This window comes from Parasteatoda tepidariorum, chromosome 2, assembly GCF_043381705.1.
Source record: "Parasteatoda tepidariorum isolate YZ-2023 chromosome 2, CAS_Ptep_4.0, whole genome shotgun sequence".
NCBI lineage: Eukaryota > Metazoa > Arthropoda > Arachnida > Araneae > Theridiidae > Parasteatoda > Parasteatoda tepidariorum.
Window position 1 is genome coordinate 31,487,677 of NC_092205.1, and position 17,024 is coordinate 31,504,700.

Below are 17,024 nucleotides of genomic sequence, written 5' to 3' on the forward strand. Positions count from 1 at the left end.
CTTTGATAAATGTAAACTAATGCGAACCTTACAATTAAATTATTAATTCCTTCGTATATTATTGGTTTAAGTTGTCGAAAATTAATATTTCAATTGTAAGGTTCGCATTAGCATACATTTATAAGAGTGGAGAAAAGTATCTATAGCCATTATGGCGAACTAATAAAGTTTGAAAATATCCTATCTGTAACTCCGAACTGCTCGACCGTAGCGCTTCAAAACCGGCGCCAATCGATTCCTCGTGGCCAAAAACCCCAGACCCCCAAGTTTACCGGAGTTTATTAATTCTGGGGCGATTTTCGACTTGGCAACCATTCCTCGTATTATAGTATAAGATAAGTAAATAAATAATCATTTGTTATAAAAAATAAACTAAAATTGTAAAATATTCCGTGTTTCAAAATGTTTTACACAATTTGGGGAAAATAACTTATAAATGCAGCTTTGAGACAAGAAAAAAACAACTCTTTATTTTTAATTTTTAATGAATATGATATTTAATAATAACCAATAAAAGTAAAACTCTAATAGCTAATATTATATTGTAGTATGCTTTCCTCCAAACTTCATTAATGATTTAAAATATTAAAAAATAATCAGATGGAATTTCAGTTACTTTACTTTTTTCAGCTTAAGTAACTAATAACCGTTTCCCATCAATCAAGTGTTACAATGAATAAACAACTCTTTTTAAATGAATATGATATTTACTAATAGCTAGCTAAATTAATGCTCAATTAACAATTATATTTTTGGACGTTTTCATCCAAAATTCAGTAATGATAAAAAAAAAATTGAAAAAATTATCCTATAGAATTTTTGCTTATTTACCTTTTCCAGCTCCAGTTACTAACGCCCGCTTCCCATCAAAGCGAATATCCATTTTTTATAGTTTTTTCTCTAAACTATAAATTGCTTGACTAAATTTCTTAGGAAGAAAATTATACGGCAGAACTAAATGTCTTTATCTGTTTTCGCAAATAACTAAAAGTAAAAAAAGTAAGAAGGAATTTAAATATCATCAGAACCTCTTATCAAACATTGACACTCTTAAGAAAATGATAAGAGAAAAAATATAAAGAAAAAAATACACAACAATGTATCTGTCTGAATGTCAATTATATTTTATCTCAAAAAAGATAGTGATAGCAATACAACCAATTTTAAAATTTAGGATATAGTTGATTACAAAAGGACACTAGCAGACAATAGGGTCGACTAATTAGCCTTACTACATGAACTTACCGTTTAGCGGTTTCACTGTAACCTACAACAACTCATCACTAAATATCATAAGATTCAGAATCTGGTGGACTGCACTAAACATACAATACTAACCAAACAACGAAGTAAACTTTTTTTTATAACTTACCCTTATAATTAGATAACATATAGTTCAAATTAGAGACTTCTCTCTTTCGCTTGGAATATGTTTTTTCGCATTACGGTCAGTTAGAGTTATTAATTACGCTGAAAATTTCAAATTGAAACAGTTTCATTTTTTCCCTTTTAATTTGATAAAGAAAATATTGTCTAAAAATGGATACTTCTATTTTGATAGCAACATGTTTATTCTCATTACTGTTAATTGCTACAACAAATTACTCCAATAATTAAATATCTCAAAAAAATTAAGTTTTTTCTTTCCTCTGCTAAGGAATAGATAGTCAATTTGAGACTTCTTGTTTAAAGTGTGTTATTAAACATTACTGACAATTAAACTAGCTACATCTAATTATCTCCAATAGTTACAAATTATCTAAATAAACAATTTCTAGTTTCTTCCTTTTATTTCAATTAAATACAGCATGGTCTGAATTTGAGACTCCTATCATGGTCTGAATTTGAGACTTCTATCTAAACGCCTTGGCACTACAGACTGAGCAAACTTTTTTAGTTCAGCAGCAAATAATTCTTGAACTAATTATTGAATCTTTTAACTAATCTTGCCTCATAAAGGTTCTTGGTTCAAATCCCGGGCAAGGCATCGATGCTCTTTCATTTCTGTACTATCTGTCTTTACAGTGGGAGCAACGTTGGTCCATCTAATATGGTGCCCCTGAAAGAGTGACCAACAAATCTGTGCCGTAAATGCCTGAATTGATTAAATGTTAACCCAGGTGAGCATTGGAAAAAAATAAAAATGTTTGTTAACATTCAGTTGTATATAATAATCTGGTATAATATGATTAACATTTATTTGTTAAAAATATGGTACATAAAGTACTTTAAATTCTCCATAAGAGTACATGAGGTATTTCACGAGCACATTCCATTTTGTCCATTTTATGTTATTCAGTTAATTCTGCATTGGAAAAGCAATTTTAATTGAAATCAATAATTAAAAAAAGATTGCAATATTTCAAAGAAAAAGCAACAAAACGTTAAAACATCAACAAACAAAACAACTATCAAAAATGTGATGATGGTGCCAGAATTATTTTTTAAGCTAAATTTTAATCAAAAGCTTTGCTCTTATTTTAGATTGTTATATTTAATATATTATAAAAACTATGGTGATGAAATTCTAAATATAAATAGGTATCTGGTAAAAAGAAAGTATTTTCAGTTCCGATTCATAATTTTCCAGCTCATTTTCGTTACTCTCATCTTACACAAAAAATACTATAAACTTTTAAGCAATTAAAGCATAAACAAAAACTTAGTAATTTTAAATAAATAAGAGTACGAGTAACATAGGTTTTTATGATAGACCTAAGATCGAAAATTTCACTGAAAATTGGGATTTTAGAATAGTCAGATAAGTTAATGAGATTTAATTTCCATTTATATCGCTCTCTCTTACTGATTCGAATTCCTTAAAAGGAGAGTCAAGTAACTTTCAAAAAAAGATGAAAAAAATATTTGAGATTCTGCCACATAATGTTAAGGAAATAATAACATCTTGTAAAATTTTCATATAATGTGAATGTTCAGGGCATTTTTCTAACATTTCTTAATTGGATAACTTTTTACAGTTCAATAGATTTTTCAAAAACTCTCTTCTTTTGTGCAGAAACCGCAACGCCGAAATAACACGATGCATTTTTTGCAACCTTATAAGATGATTAATACCATTCTACATTTAATAATGTATTCATATTTTCAAATACAGTAAAATCTTTGATACATTTTAACATGTCTATTTAGTAGTATAGAACAAAAATTTTCGTATTTTAAAACTCTTCTCAAACATTTTTAAGCTGTTGCATTGTGAACAAAACTGAGCTTAGAAACAAACTGAATTAAGAAAACGCTTTTTTTAAACAGTAGAGAGAGCATTCAAAAAAATATAACAGATACGAAATAAAAATTATTAAAAATCTACTTAAGGACTTAAAAGGAAAAAAAAGTTTACAATGTTTAATGAAACATGGTAAATTGTTTAGCTTCTTTTGCAATAGCCACAGTTGCAATTGTTGAGACAACGCTCCAGTGTAAAAATCTTTATCTGTAAAAAAGGGATTTCTTAAAATTGAGCCAAAATGTTTCAAAATAGCTCAAAAAATAATAATTTAATTTGAAAGTCCCATGAATTCGAAATTGAAATAGTTGATTGGAAATATAATTAAAATAATCCTTAAAATGGTTGAAATAGAATAGAATTTTCTTAGAATTAGTCCTATTCTTTGACTTCATGAATAAGTTATAAATTAAAGCAATGCATTTAAACTAGTTATTTACCTTAATAAAACCTAAAAAGAAATGGTTATCCTCAAATATTCAAATGTATTTGTTATATAGATTTTATGAATACAAAACTAGTTTTAAAAAGAATGATGAAATAATAACTGCCCTATCAGTTTTTGATTCGGGTTTAATTTTATAGACTGTGGTGATTTCGATAAATATTTCTAGATCACATTTTAAAACCGTACTTTTGATAATTATTTGCATAATTGGCTATTTAAATTTATAAATTAATTATCTTGAATTATAGTCAAATAATATGTCTTCCTTTAAATAGTAATTAATTATTAAATTAGTTATTATATTAACTATATTACATTGAATTATATTTATTCCAGTATCTATAGATATAACCTGTCTACAGTGAATGTATAGAGAGCTGAAAGATTGTGTGCTATCACCATTTACATATTTGTATGAATGTAATCATTATGTTATATTGATTGAATAAATAATAACAACATACAAAACAAAGGTCTAAATTTCTACAGTTAATTTTGAACTGTAGCAAATAAATACAATTATGAGAATTCTGTTTTTTAATATAATAATGAGACTTTATGAAAACCCATAATTTTTAATTAGTAATAAATAATTTAAAAATCTCAAATAGTTGCTCCTTTTGTGTCTATCTTTTTTATTGTTTCATCTTCAAAATATTACATTTTGTATGCTTAATTTTGACTTTATTTTTTTAAAAAAGGTTTCTGTATTCTAATTCTGCATTTTTTCAAAATAAGTAGAATAGCTTTTTATGATGATGGCATATCCTAACTTATTAATTGGTAAATGTTTATAGTAAATTTATAAAAAACAAAGCAAATTACAATATTTAAAGTTTTTTTGAAGATTTAAAAGTAAACTTTTTACAGTATAATACTTAAAGCAATATATGAAGAATGTCATAATCACAACGTTATGACAACGGATATGACAACGAATGAGAACAACGTTAAAAGCAAAAAGATTAAAAATTTGGACTCAGTAACTGTGAAAATGCCCTTTTCGACAAGGAATTACGTTTAACACCATATAGTATCTTGTCTAAAACTTTATTTATGCAATAAAAATTGAACTCTTAGAAAAATCGGTACATCATTGAACTACAAAATTGGTGCTTTAAATTATTACATCTTTGGAAATTGTTGCAACTTTAAAAAAGTGAGAAGTTGAAATTCGTTTTTTTTTTCACGTTAAGTCATAGGTATGTTTAATCGAAGAATAACTAACTCAGTGATTAAAATTCAAAGTGGAAAGTCAATGAAATTGAGAAAAATGTAAACTTTACTAGCCACCTTTGGTGACCAGCTTGGTCACCTCTCGAAATTATTTTGTGTAACTTATAAATAAACTTTAATAGCAACGAAGTCAATTGCATATCACTACTGTATTTAACCATTCTGATTCTTCAACCCCTTTTCCAGTCCTATCACCTTGATTAGTTTTAAACAATGTATTAATAAAAATTTTTCATCGCCTAGCTGCTGCCCAAAATACTTTGATTTCAATTTTAACTATTTTCAAGAGATGTCTACGATATTGTCAAAGTTCGTTAAGTATTGAATTTTAGTAATAATTTGAAATCAGTCTGGAAACCATTAATCAACACAAACCACCGTAAATATGAGTTTGGGACATTTCAGCATAGTAGGCAAGCAGAATTATTAAAATTATTTCCAAATCTGTGGTGATATACGATAGAAAATATAATTCTCTTACGTGGCTCCCAAATTTTGGCTGTATTTCTTTTCCGCCGGTGGCAACGTTTGCTTTGTTTTGTTTACGTTACTATTTCTCTTACACGGCGAATCGACCAGTGATTGCCGCTAAAAATGTCACATGCCAAATCTAGCTGAGGTGGCTCAACATATAGTGCTTTTAAAAACGGAAACTGAAATAACCAGAGAGCATCAACTGCGGCAATCTCATACTATTAAGCTAGGCAGAAGTGAGTAGTCTGTGTCGATAGATCTCTATTTTAGTATTTTGTCGAAAGCGCTTTTTTTCACGAATTTATATGTTACGAATTTATTTGACGATTTTTGATTTATATCACGAATTATACTATAACATATTTCTAATAGGATTAACGAATTACATGTCATTTATTTGAATTCAAATTTATTTTAATGACTTAGTATTTGCTAAAAAGATGTAATTTTTTTTAAAAAAAAGGTTTTATATGGATTGAATGATTGTTTTGAATTCTTTGAATTTTGTGCATTTACAATGTATCTAAGTTAGTAGCGAGCGATTGCTATGCAATCTTATATGTTTTGCAAAGCAAACCATATAAGATTGCATAGCAATTTTCGGGGGATGGCGAGCGTTAGCGAGCAGGGGGCGCAGCCCACTAGTACGATAGGAATCTTATATATCCCAGTGCTCTATTACTCATTGTACTACTTCCTCACGCGCCTCTCGGGCCATAACTTGAATATAGATGCTTTATTGCTCGAAATCTCACCGTCACATGTAATTGATATGGCAGTATGCGGTACCATAGCACTGTTTATGTTTAAAGCTTATTTTTACTATTAAACTCGCCATTCAATCAGCCATAAATTTGCCATCAAATCAGAAATTTTGCAACGGTTAAATAATAAATTTAAGTAATTACTTCGTAGTTATGTTTTTTTCTTGCTCTAAGAAGACAAGATGAAAATAAATTAATTAATTAACGTATAGCTAACTATTCAACACCACTTACATTATTACTTACTCAGAACCTAATAAATGCATAACAAGTATAGTGTGGATAATAGATTTTGAAATAGCCAAGTTTATGGTGCCACATAAGAGAACATGTATATAGATTACTATTATTTCAACGTCGAACTTAGCATCGTCGATTCTTAGCAGTGTGGTCTAAACAACAGTGCTTATTAAGTTGCGTTTTGTATTAGAAGTAAAAGACTTAATTAATTGATACTGAAACATAAACTAGATTCTGTGAAAATATAAGAAAACACGTTTCTCTTAAAAATTATTTTAATGCATCAAAACTCTACACATAGATGAAAATTATTAAAGAAAAATGTAACTTTATGATTAAATGTCAATTTAATACATCTCGTGCCTCCTCTCTTGGTTCATAGGAAGTTTCTCCTTGTCCATAGAATAATGCATTAGACTCTTCTTCCAATTCATAAGATTCATCTCCATAACCATAAAATTCGTCACCCAATGCATTGGGTCCACCAGCAAAAGGTTTGAGAATATTACAAAGCATTATTGCTGACATAAGCCCAATACAAGATTGACAGAAGGAACCACACTTTCCACTAGATTTAGTTTCCGGTTGTGACTGTGATTGGCTACATGCGACGAAAATAATTGCCAATTAAAAATTCGAATGGAAATCAGCTTGGCTTTTACAGTTCTGCCCTGGTCTACATGGAATCCTTGCGCGCGACCATTTCTGGAATTCCAAAACTACAACAAGTAAGATTGAAGCGAGAACTCGTGAGAGCTTCTAACGTAATGCATATCGGACTAATGGACGTCTCTATTTTCTCCTTAGAGTAAATGTTTACAATTCCACACAATCCGTGGAAGAACTGTACTAGCTTAGATCTTATTTTATTTAGATTTCTTAACATAATTAATCCTGCTGAATAAAGTTTTAATAAAAACTTACCCTTTTTTAAATTAATTATACGATTGTTATTGTTGTAGCTCATTTACGTAACTCTAGAGCTTCACAACGGGCTATAGGTGACGGTCTGGGAAACATCACTGAGGATGATCCGAAGGCATGCCATCACAATTTTGATCCTCTGAGGAGGGGATGGCACCCCCGCTTCGATAGCCCGACGACCTACACGCGAAGTCGAGCACCTTACGGTGGAGCAGTTTAACGAGGACCAATACCGCACACCTTCGGTCCCCGCCTAGACTGATCCAAGTGGTCACCCACCCACTCACTGACCCCAGCCAGTGATGCTTGACTTCGGTGATCTGCTGGGAGCCGTGTCTTAACGATCTGTCCACTGCGGGAATAATTATACGATAAGATGGTACATCTTGAAGGTAAATATAGTTCAATTTAAAACCTCATTGAGTTTGCAAGATATGGTTTCATGTACCCATAGTATGGTTCAATGAAATTATTTTCCAGAGAATATTAAAAAAAAATTCTTTTTATTTCGTGCCTGAAAAGTTTCAACTGGGAGCCGTCAGCCCAGTGGTAGGGAATCGGATTCCAGCTTGGAGGGGCCGAGGCTCGATCCTCCACTTCGCTGAGTCTCATCGAGTACGTGCGATGTCTGTGCTCGTAAATGCTCGTAAAATATGTAGAATCGAAAGTTCTGTGAATTTTCACTGAGCAGTACTATAGGTACAGGGATCTGGAGAAAATGTCCTTCCTCAGCTCTGTGTCATTATGGAGTAAGTGGCCTCACTATTGATTATGCTGCTCAAATTATAATGGCAGGCGTGCTTGGCTTATCTGAGTGTCATAAGAAACAACAGCGTTTCTATTGACTAACATTGGTTTGCTAATGATTTCAAACATAGAATTTCTTTACGTACACAACTTTCGAGATACAGTTCTCGAAATCTCGAAAAGTGAAGTTAAAAGATCTGAATCATGGAAAGTGAAGTTGAAAGTGAAAAGCCGCTTCCTTATCAGCACAACTAATGAGGGTATAGAATTAGTTTTTACAAGGGTTGTAAGAAAATAATGTAAAACAAGGAATACACAATATTTAAATCTGTAATAAAAGAACTTCTTTTGAAAGAAACGCGCAAAGCAGCAGAATTTTCATAAGAAAGAATGATTAAAGCAATAAAGAAAAAAGAAAATAATGGATGTAAAAATATGGCTACCGCAGCTGACGTCTTCGTGGGGTACCAGCTCCGGAAACCATAAAAACAAAACATTTTCTATTGAGAGAGCCAGAAAAATGTCCAAAATGCTCTCTCGGTACCTCGAAGGTTTTGCAAAAGTCCGGGAAGAAATACAAAAAATACATAAAATCATATCAGAAGAAACATTTAAACAAAATCATGAGAATATAATACAAAAATGAGAATACAAAAACTCACAGTAAACTAGTCAAACAGAAAATTCATGAAACTAACTCAATGCAACTCTTGCAAAAGAAACATTTGCAAAAAAAAAAGAGAAAACAGCGCCCCCTATTAAAATGCACAGTAGGAAGAAAAAAAAGGATAGGAAAGGTAAAAATTGCGTAACAGATTAATATAATGCTGAACTGGAGCTGCTCAGCCAAGACTTTGATTTCGCCATTAAAAAATTTCGCCATTAAATCCAGACCATTAAAAAGTACATTCTTTTGTTATTGAAAGTAACGTTGATGTTTTGGATTTTACCTAAAATAATGTTATTTCTAGTGTTCTAAATTTGTACACTAGTATTCCACATTACACTAGTAGCACAGATTATTGAAATTTGTAGTGGCATTTTTGATATAAATATTTTTTTAATGAAAATTGTATTGATAAATCTTATTGGTTGGATATTTGTAGGTTTAATCTTCTTGAGAATATACTTTTTAATGGTCTGGATTTTTATAAATAAATTATTGGTATTCCACAAGGTAATTCCTTTTCTGGTGCTTTTGCTAATATTTTTTTAAATTTTTTTGAAGCTAATTTTTTTGAGTTTAATGGTTTTAAAGCTTTTAGATATATGGATGATTTAATTTTATTTAATTGCGATAATTATGATTTTATTTTTAGTATTTATCTTAAAGATTTGGTTTAAAAAAAAAGACTAATGAGAATTGCTTAAAAGTCGAATATTTAGATTTTAAAATTGATATTGTTGATAAAAAAATTAAAATTCGTGCTTTTGATAAACGAATGGCTTTTAAATTTAAAATTATTTTTTTTCTGTAATTTTAATTCTAATTTGTGCAGTAAAATTTTCAAAAATTTAGCTTTTTCTCAATTGTTTAGAATTAAAAAAATTTTCAATAACGTTGAGTGTCTTCAGGGGGCAACAAATAATTTTTTGAAACATTTGAGAAATAATAATTTTTCTTTTAATTACTGCAATGCTAAATTTTTGATTAGGAAAATGATTGAGAAATATTAGTTTATTATTTCTTTCTTTTAACAGGATGAAATTAAAGTCTTGACTGAGCAGCTCCAGTTAAGTATTATATTAATCTGTTACACAATCTTAACCTTTCCTATCCTTTTTTTCTTCCTGCTGCGCATTTTAATAGGGGGCGCTGTTTCCTTTTATTTGAAATTTTTCTATAGCTATATAGTTGGATTGAGTTAGTTTCGTGAATTTGCTGTTTGACTAGTTTACTGTGAGTTTTTGTATTCTCATTTTTGTATTATATTCTCATGATTTTGTTTAAATTTTTCTTCTGATTTGATTGTATGTATTTTTTGTATTGTATTATTTTGCAATTTGTATACATTTTTTGTATTATTTTGCAAAACCTTCGGGGTACCGAGAGAGCAATTTTTTGACATTTTTCTGGTTTTCTCAACAGAAAAGATTTTGTTTTTATGTCTTCCGGAGCTGGTACCCCCTGAAGACGCCAGCTTCGGTAGCCGTATTTTTATTTCCATTGTTTTCTTTTTTCTTTATTGCTTCAATTAAGGAAATGTGTTAGTCTAGGAAAAAAAATATTATTTCAAGACTAATCTAGAAGGATCAAATTATATACAATAACGAGACAACAATATTTATTTTGTAGTTGCGATCTATTCTGTTTTAATATGTTTAATCTGAATTACACACAAATTAAAATTATATAGATCAAAATGATTTTAATGTAGCGGAATTAATGCCACTCTATGCCAGAAGTGTCAAATCCTTCTGTGTCAAAGCCTCCCATGTCGTCTAATCCATAGAATCCATCTCCTAGTCCGGCTCCCATTCCGAAACAAGTATCGAGCATATTACAGAACATTATTGCTGACATAACACCAAGACAAGATTGCCAACAAGAGCCGAGCATCCCGCGGTTGCCAGTGCTTTGTTGAGGCAGTGGTTGGCTGTTTAATAAAAGTGCACATTATTTACCCTTTTCGAATGGCTTTTAATGTAAGAATTGTGTTCAGCAAACGTATCACATATCTTTCAGCTTTATATTTTGGAAATAAAAAACGTTAAAAATTAAAGACGTTTTCTTTGCTAAAGATTGCGTCAATTATCTCAAGGAAAAAATGAGTTTGATTTCACCAAAATTGCTGATTTGCCTTGATATCCTGAAAAAGCATCATTAAACTAATAAACATATATTTTGTTTTTTAAAAATTGAATTTGCAGTGCTAAAGAACAAAGCACTTTAATATCAAACTCAGCATGCCACCTATTGATCACGCCCATACGTCATACCATATTGTCATGCAATCTCAAATTGGGAAAGCATGGTTTGCTTTGCAAACCATTCTCGCTTCTCTCGCAACTAAATAAACCCATTTGAAATGTGTCCTAGCATAAAATCTTAAAAACTTATATCAGTTATTGAAATCTTTAAAACTAATTCCTTTTGAGGAAAATAAGTTTCTAGACAATTATAAATTTTTAAACTAGAACATTTTAAAATAAAACAAATACCATTCAAGTCACAACTTTGTTAATAACATTGTTTTAATACTCAGAACTTTGAGCTATCACTGTGTGTTTCAGAATGTTCGTCAATCTTTTCTTCGCTGTTGTACTGCGTGCATAGCAGCTGCCTGCCACTGTTTTGAACACTTATTGCCATTAAATCACATGCCATTAAATTTGATTTTATGACTTAACTTCATCGTTCTTTCTGTGTCTTCTAACTGTTTTGCGTTTGATAAAAATTGTTTACATAAATTGTGATTGGATGTGTACTATCACTTCTTAAAATTTTGCCCATCTTTTAGGAATCATCATATATATATATATATATATTTCATCATATATATATATATANTAACTCTTTTTAATAAATTGTATATACAACGAATTCTGAAGATATTAGTCAATATATATATATATATATATATATATCTTTTTTCTGAAGACAACTATAAACATTCAAAACAAAATAGTTGCGGATCTCTACCCCGTTCGCGTTGTGTATTCCTGCATCATTTTAAATCATACATTTATTATGTATTTCATGTTGACTTGTTACAAGTAAGAATATTCTCTTTTTTGAAATTATTATTTCTGAATTACATTAAATAAGATTCTTTATTTTTGCAACGAAATATGTATACCTATAAATGATATGTTTAAAAATAAAGGCATTTTACGAAGAAATATTGTATGGCAATCATAGTTGCACTGCTATGATCGTTTTCCTGTCATAAAATTCCTCTTTGTGTAAATTGACACTTGACAGGCTTGGCTTACTTGAAATAGAACGGAAAGAACAGTTCCTAATGTAAACATATACCATATTTCAACAACCAATCAGGATCGAGATACCCATACTACGTCACTCGCGGTAACCCACTGTAACCTACTGGAAGTGATGTCACGCGTGTGTGTTGAGCATCATTGGCTTTTGTAACCACTAAAGCAACGATTTATCTACAATGACGCCACTTGAAAGTATCCAATTAAAAGAAAGGAAAATTAATGAGTTTTTTATTGAGACGCATTTGCTTCCTCAAGAGATATTTTGTCTGAAATTGATCAGCATTCACGTAATATATGAAGAGAAAAACCACGAAAACCATTACAGCTTAATTTGAAGATGGGAAGAGTAAACAAGGTTTTGTAAGGAGAAAATTTAAGCAATTTTCACATCATTGGAGTTTTGACGAATATTTAATATTTAATCTCTTAAATCATAAATTTCTTACTAATGTCTTATTATGGTGAGGAATAATTTTTCTATTAAAAGTATTGCTTTTATCTTATTTTTTTATGCTCGAAAATTCTTTTTTTTTTTAAGTTTTCATTAACTTTTATTGAATTTAATTATTAACACTTACATTTCAATTCATGATAATATATTTTAAATGAATTACCTTATAGATCCAAATAAATTATTCAATTTAAAATGGATGATAATATATTTCGGTATTATCCAATATCTATCGCAAGTAAATGAAACCTTATTTGCAGTTTATGTTCGTGAACAAGAAATTCAGATTTATTTATTCAAGAGTAAGAAAGTTATTCATAATCATAAAATCAAAATTTGAATCACCGGGTGATAGTAATTATTTTTCTCAGCAGTGATTGTAATTAGTTTTGTAGACAGTTAATTCCTTGTGTATAATTCTATTGTTAAAATAAATAATATTATTATACTCAATTTTAAGCAATTCAATAATTAATATAAAACTCCCCAACCAAAATTGCGGTTCGATCTAATTTCAAAATCCTTAGACTATCTTCATTTTTACTACATTAGCTAGATGATAACTGAATTTATCGCATGCCCCTGGTTTATCTAGCATTAGAAAAGTTTTGTGCACAATTTTATCGAATACAGTATAAATAGAAACTTTATATACTGTCCAGATTTCACGAGAGCTCCTCCCACTGGGAATCTCAATAACACAAAAACAAGAATAAAACCATTGCTGATGGAGTAGCATTGAAGTTATGAAATAATTCTCCCAACCTAAGAAGCCAAACTGTTAGCCACACGCCCCTTTTCGAAGTGATTTATTTTCATAACTACTACAATCGCAAGCACGCTCGTCGACATCCGGAAAACTTCTCGTGAAAGCCAGCAGTAAGTTATAAAGTTCAAGTTATCCGTTGAAATAGAATAGTTCGTTCAAATCATTGCAGTAATGGCGGCATTAGAAATACTGAATTTTGAGGGACTTAATGGCGTAGACAAGCTAGCGTTAGACTTGTAACTTCAAAAAATATATGGATCTAACCACTCTATAAAATTTTTGATACTCATGTATGAAATGTCAGGAAAAAAGCTAAGTATAACTAAAATATTTTAAGTGGATTTGGAATAAGGCTATTTTTGAAATTTTTTATACTGATATAAACCATTGTATATAGTCTGGAGCTTCAGAAAAACCATCACACACAATCTAGGATGAATTAGACAGATTCATATAGTAGCTATCGCAATGCATAACCTAACATATTTCGTTCCTTAAAATGCATTAATTTTTTCACTCAATTTATTTTTAAGAAGCGGAAAGGAAATGAACACAATTCTGAGAATTTCGAAACTATTTATCAGTATCAGTTGAGGAAAAAAACACAATTCAGAGAATATGAAATTTATTGTTCTTCTTGCACAGAATGAAGATGCATTTACATAAGATAGCGAAAAAAAGGATCAAGGCAAACGACAACAGAGAGCATACATGGCAGAAAAAGAGGAGCTAAGCAACAGCATAGAAACACGCAGGTGTAGCAGGTGCAAATTTTTAAACCAAGCAAACATTCGTTCGTACATGCTGTTATGCATGGACACCATTCCGTTAAAGTTGGTTCACTAGGAAAAAAGTTCAGGAGAAACAGACAAAACAAGAATAAGTTCAAAATATATCAACACAAAAAATAATTATAGCATACTCTCCAATTTATACTTTGGAAGTATTTACTTGAAGGTAAATAATAAGTAATATAACATAAATATTTTTTTTAAATAAAATCTGAGCATGATGGATCATATCGAAACTGGAAAGTGGATGTTATCTAACGTCATGATTATTATCTTGAAAAATGTCTAAATAACTAACATGTTGCCTGAGTAACTTTTTTTCAGGAAACAAGTAAACGAAGAAAAAAAATATAGCAACCACTATTGATAGTAAACCCTATAAAGTTAAAAACGGTCAGCGTAATAGACGAAACACAAGGAGGGTTTATATAAATGCCAAAGCCTAGATTTTAAGCCAGCGTTTAATTCAATTGATGGCGTTTTTCTTTGCAGATTATTGTTCTTCTAATATTCCTAAATTAAATCATGATTGAAGTTTCCTTAATTTACAAAATCGATCTTGATCAAAAATGAATAAGAAATTTGCATTTCTGCGTAGTTTTTCAATTTCAAACAATGTAGAGGTGTAGTAACTTTTCAAATACTCAGAAAATGAGTCCAAAACACGGTTTCGTTTTTGTAAAACTGTGAATTTTCTTCATATTGCTATTTTCCGCCATTTTCCTAATTAGCACAGATAGTGCTTTTAAAGATAGACAAAACTTAAATCTAACTGTTGCAGCTCACAACAGTTATTAAAAAAGCATAATATTCATTTAAAAGTATTCCAGCAGTGGACTGATCGTTAAGACACAGCTCCCATCAGATCACCGAAGTCAAGCTTCACTGGCTGCTGTCAGTGTGCGGGTTGGTGATCACTTGGATCTGTCTGCGTAGGGACCGAGGGTGTGCGGTATTTGTCCTCGATAAACTGTTCTACCGTAAATGCTCGACTTCGCGGGCAGGTCGTTGGGCTACAGAATGCCATCCCCTCTGCAGAGGATCAGAATTGTGATGGCATGTCTTCGGATCATCCTCAGGGATGTTTCCTAGACCGTCGCCAATAGCTCATTGTGCAGCGCTAGGGCGACGTAAATGAACTACTACAACAACATTATTTAAAAGCGTTAGTTAATTGGTAGCAGAATCTGCTCAAATCAGCCCAGCAATATATTTTTAAATATCAAAATAATATGTGACGCAGAAGTATGTTAGTATTAAATAAACTTTACGCAATGATGTATTTAAAATTTTTCACACTTTTCCTTTTTAAAATATCAAATAAGTAAGTTTTCAACTAAATTCTGATTTTTATATGGTAGTTGCAAAATAACTATAAAATATGCCATTTGAACTATTTCGAGTTTTTCACTTTATTCTTCTTTTTTCGTAGCTTGCGACCGAAAGGGAAATTAAATTGATATGGATAATTTTAGCATGATTTAATAAATACAAAATGCATTTTTCTATTTTTCTTTTTTAGTTACTTGAAGAGTATACTACTAAATTAAATGAAATCAAATATATCGAAATATAAAGATATATAAGAGAACGATGACGTAAAAATTTCGAAAACTTTGAGCTGTTATTAAAGGCAAAAAATTAAATGATTTTAAATAACTCAAACATATTAATAAGAAATTACTTTGTTTAAAATTAAAAATAATTCGTTTTCAAATTCTATACTTATAAATTAAGTAATAATTCGAATCGATAAGAAAAATGTTTAGTATTCAAAAAATGTAGATACAAATTATTTAAAGGTATATTTAAGCCAAGATTTATAAAAATTTCCATTTCCATAATCAATTGCAAACAAAGTATAGCCTAATAATTAATTTAGACAAAATATTTTATAGCATTAAATGTCATTCTGAAATTTACAAGTACTGACATTTATTACCTATAAGAATCATGCTTTTTTTCAACACCTTCTTCGTTTATTGACCTGAATGAAAAGTAACACACAAATTTAAAGAACTAAAAAAAATTAAATATGACTTTTATAAGATTCTTGGAAAATCTTTAATGGAAAAAAATACGTGAAGTGCGTACGTTATTTGTCTTCTTCCATTGAACTGTGAATCTATATAAAGCAATAAACTGAATTTTTAAATTGCAATTTTCCTTAAATTTTCCTAAACTATTCATGACTAAAATTATTTGCGAAACAGGCAATTTATGTTTCTCTTTCCTATTTTATATGTTTTCTTAAATAAATATCAATCTTCTAATACTATTTATGATCAATTTCTAAAATTATCCAGTATAATATTACCTTGCGCACATCCATTTCGGGCCCATCCTTGGTAACTAACAAATCAAAGCTCAGAATAACAAATCACTTCAGCAGTGCAGTAAGAACGACACTTTAAAACTCTCTTGTTACACTCAATTTGCGATTTTGTTTTCATCTTTTGTTTTCATATTTTGTAATCTGGCAATCCTTCTGCGAAAACATTTTTAAATCATTCTTGAAAAATTTTATGTCCTTGTAAGTTGATCTGATTTTGCTACTCGCTTTATAGTTCCCTTTTTAATGTTTTGTTCTTTTATTTTATTTTCTGTTTTTACATGTTACTTATTTTTACTTTTTGTGATCTATTTTATTTGCTGTTATTTTTTAAAAAAATTTTTGAGTGCTCCTTACACTATTGTGTTAATATATTTTGCTTCGGCTTTATTGATACAATATCAGAAAGCACTCTGTTTTGCGGATATAATCGTGTGGGCTGAAGAAAAATATATATCTTTTTTTTCCGACTTTTTAATTAACATTTATTTATTTTTTTTTATTTATTTATTTATTTTTTTTTTTATAAATAAAATGTTGTTTGTTATTTTTTACTTATTATTTCCCACCCCCTTTTTTTCTCCATATGTCTATAATTTTTCTTTGTTTTATAACATCTATCTTTTAAAACTATTTATGATCAATTTTTAAAATTATCC

The 17,024-nt window shown here is 29.8% G+C and overlaps 2 protein-coding genes across 5 annotated transcripts in view; both read right to left on the minus strand.

Moving 5' to 3' along the window:
• LOC107445306 (L-xylulose reductase) overlaps nt 1-17,024 on the minus strand; it is a 45,280-nt gene that overhangs the window by 14,569 nt on the left and 13,687 nt on the right. The window contains exon 1 of one of the 2 annotated variants that reach the window (XM_043055114.2): nt 832-1,031. The exons of the other annotated variant lie outside the window; for it this stretch is intronic. Coding sequence (XP_042911048.1) covers nt 832-883 — 52 coding nt within the window. The 5' untranslated portion in view covers nt 884-1,031. Of the gene's footprint in view, nt 1-831; nt 1,032-17,024 lie in introns of those variants that run through there. 2 annotated transcript variants of the gene reach the window in all.
• Nucleotides 6,686-17,024, minus strand: part of LOC107445305 (uncharacterized) — a 15,062-nt gene continuing 4,723 nt past the window's right edge. Inside the window, exons 3-4 of one of the 3 annotated variants that reach the window (XM_043055107.2) lie at nt 15,976-16,020; nt 13,845-14,084 (exon numbers count right to left, since the gene is read on the minus strand). In XM_043055107.2, the coding sequence (XP_042911041.1) occupies nt 13,901-14,084; nt 15,976-16,020 (229 nt within the window). In that variant the 3' untranslated portion in view covers nt 13,845-13,900. Of the gene's footprint in view, nt 7,008-10,367; nt 10,675-13,844; nt 14,085-15,975; nt 16,021-17,024 lie in introns of those variants that run through there. The other 2 variants (XM_071178120.1, XM_071178122.1) reach the window with 2 other exon arrangements.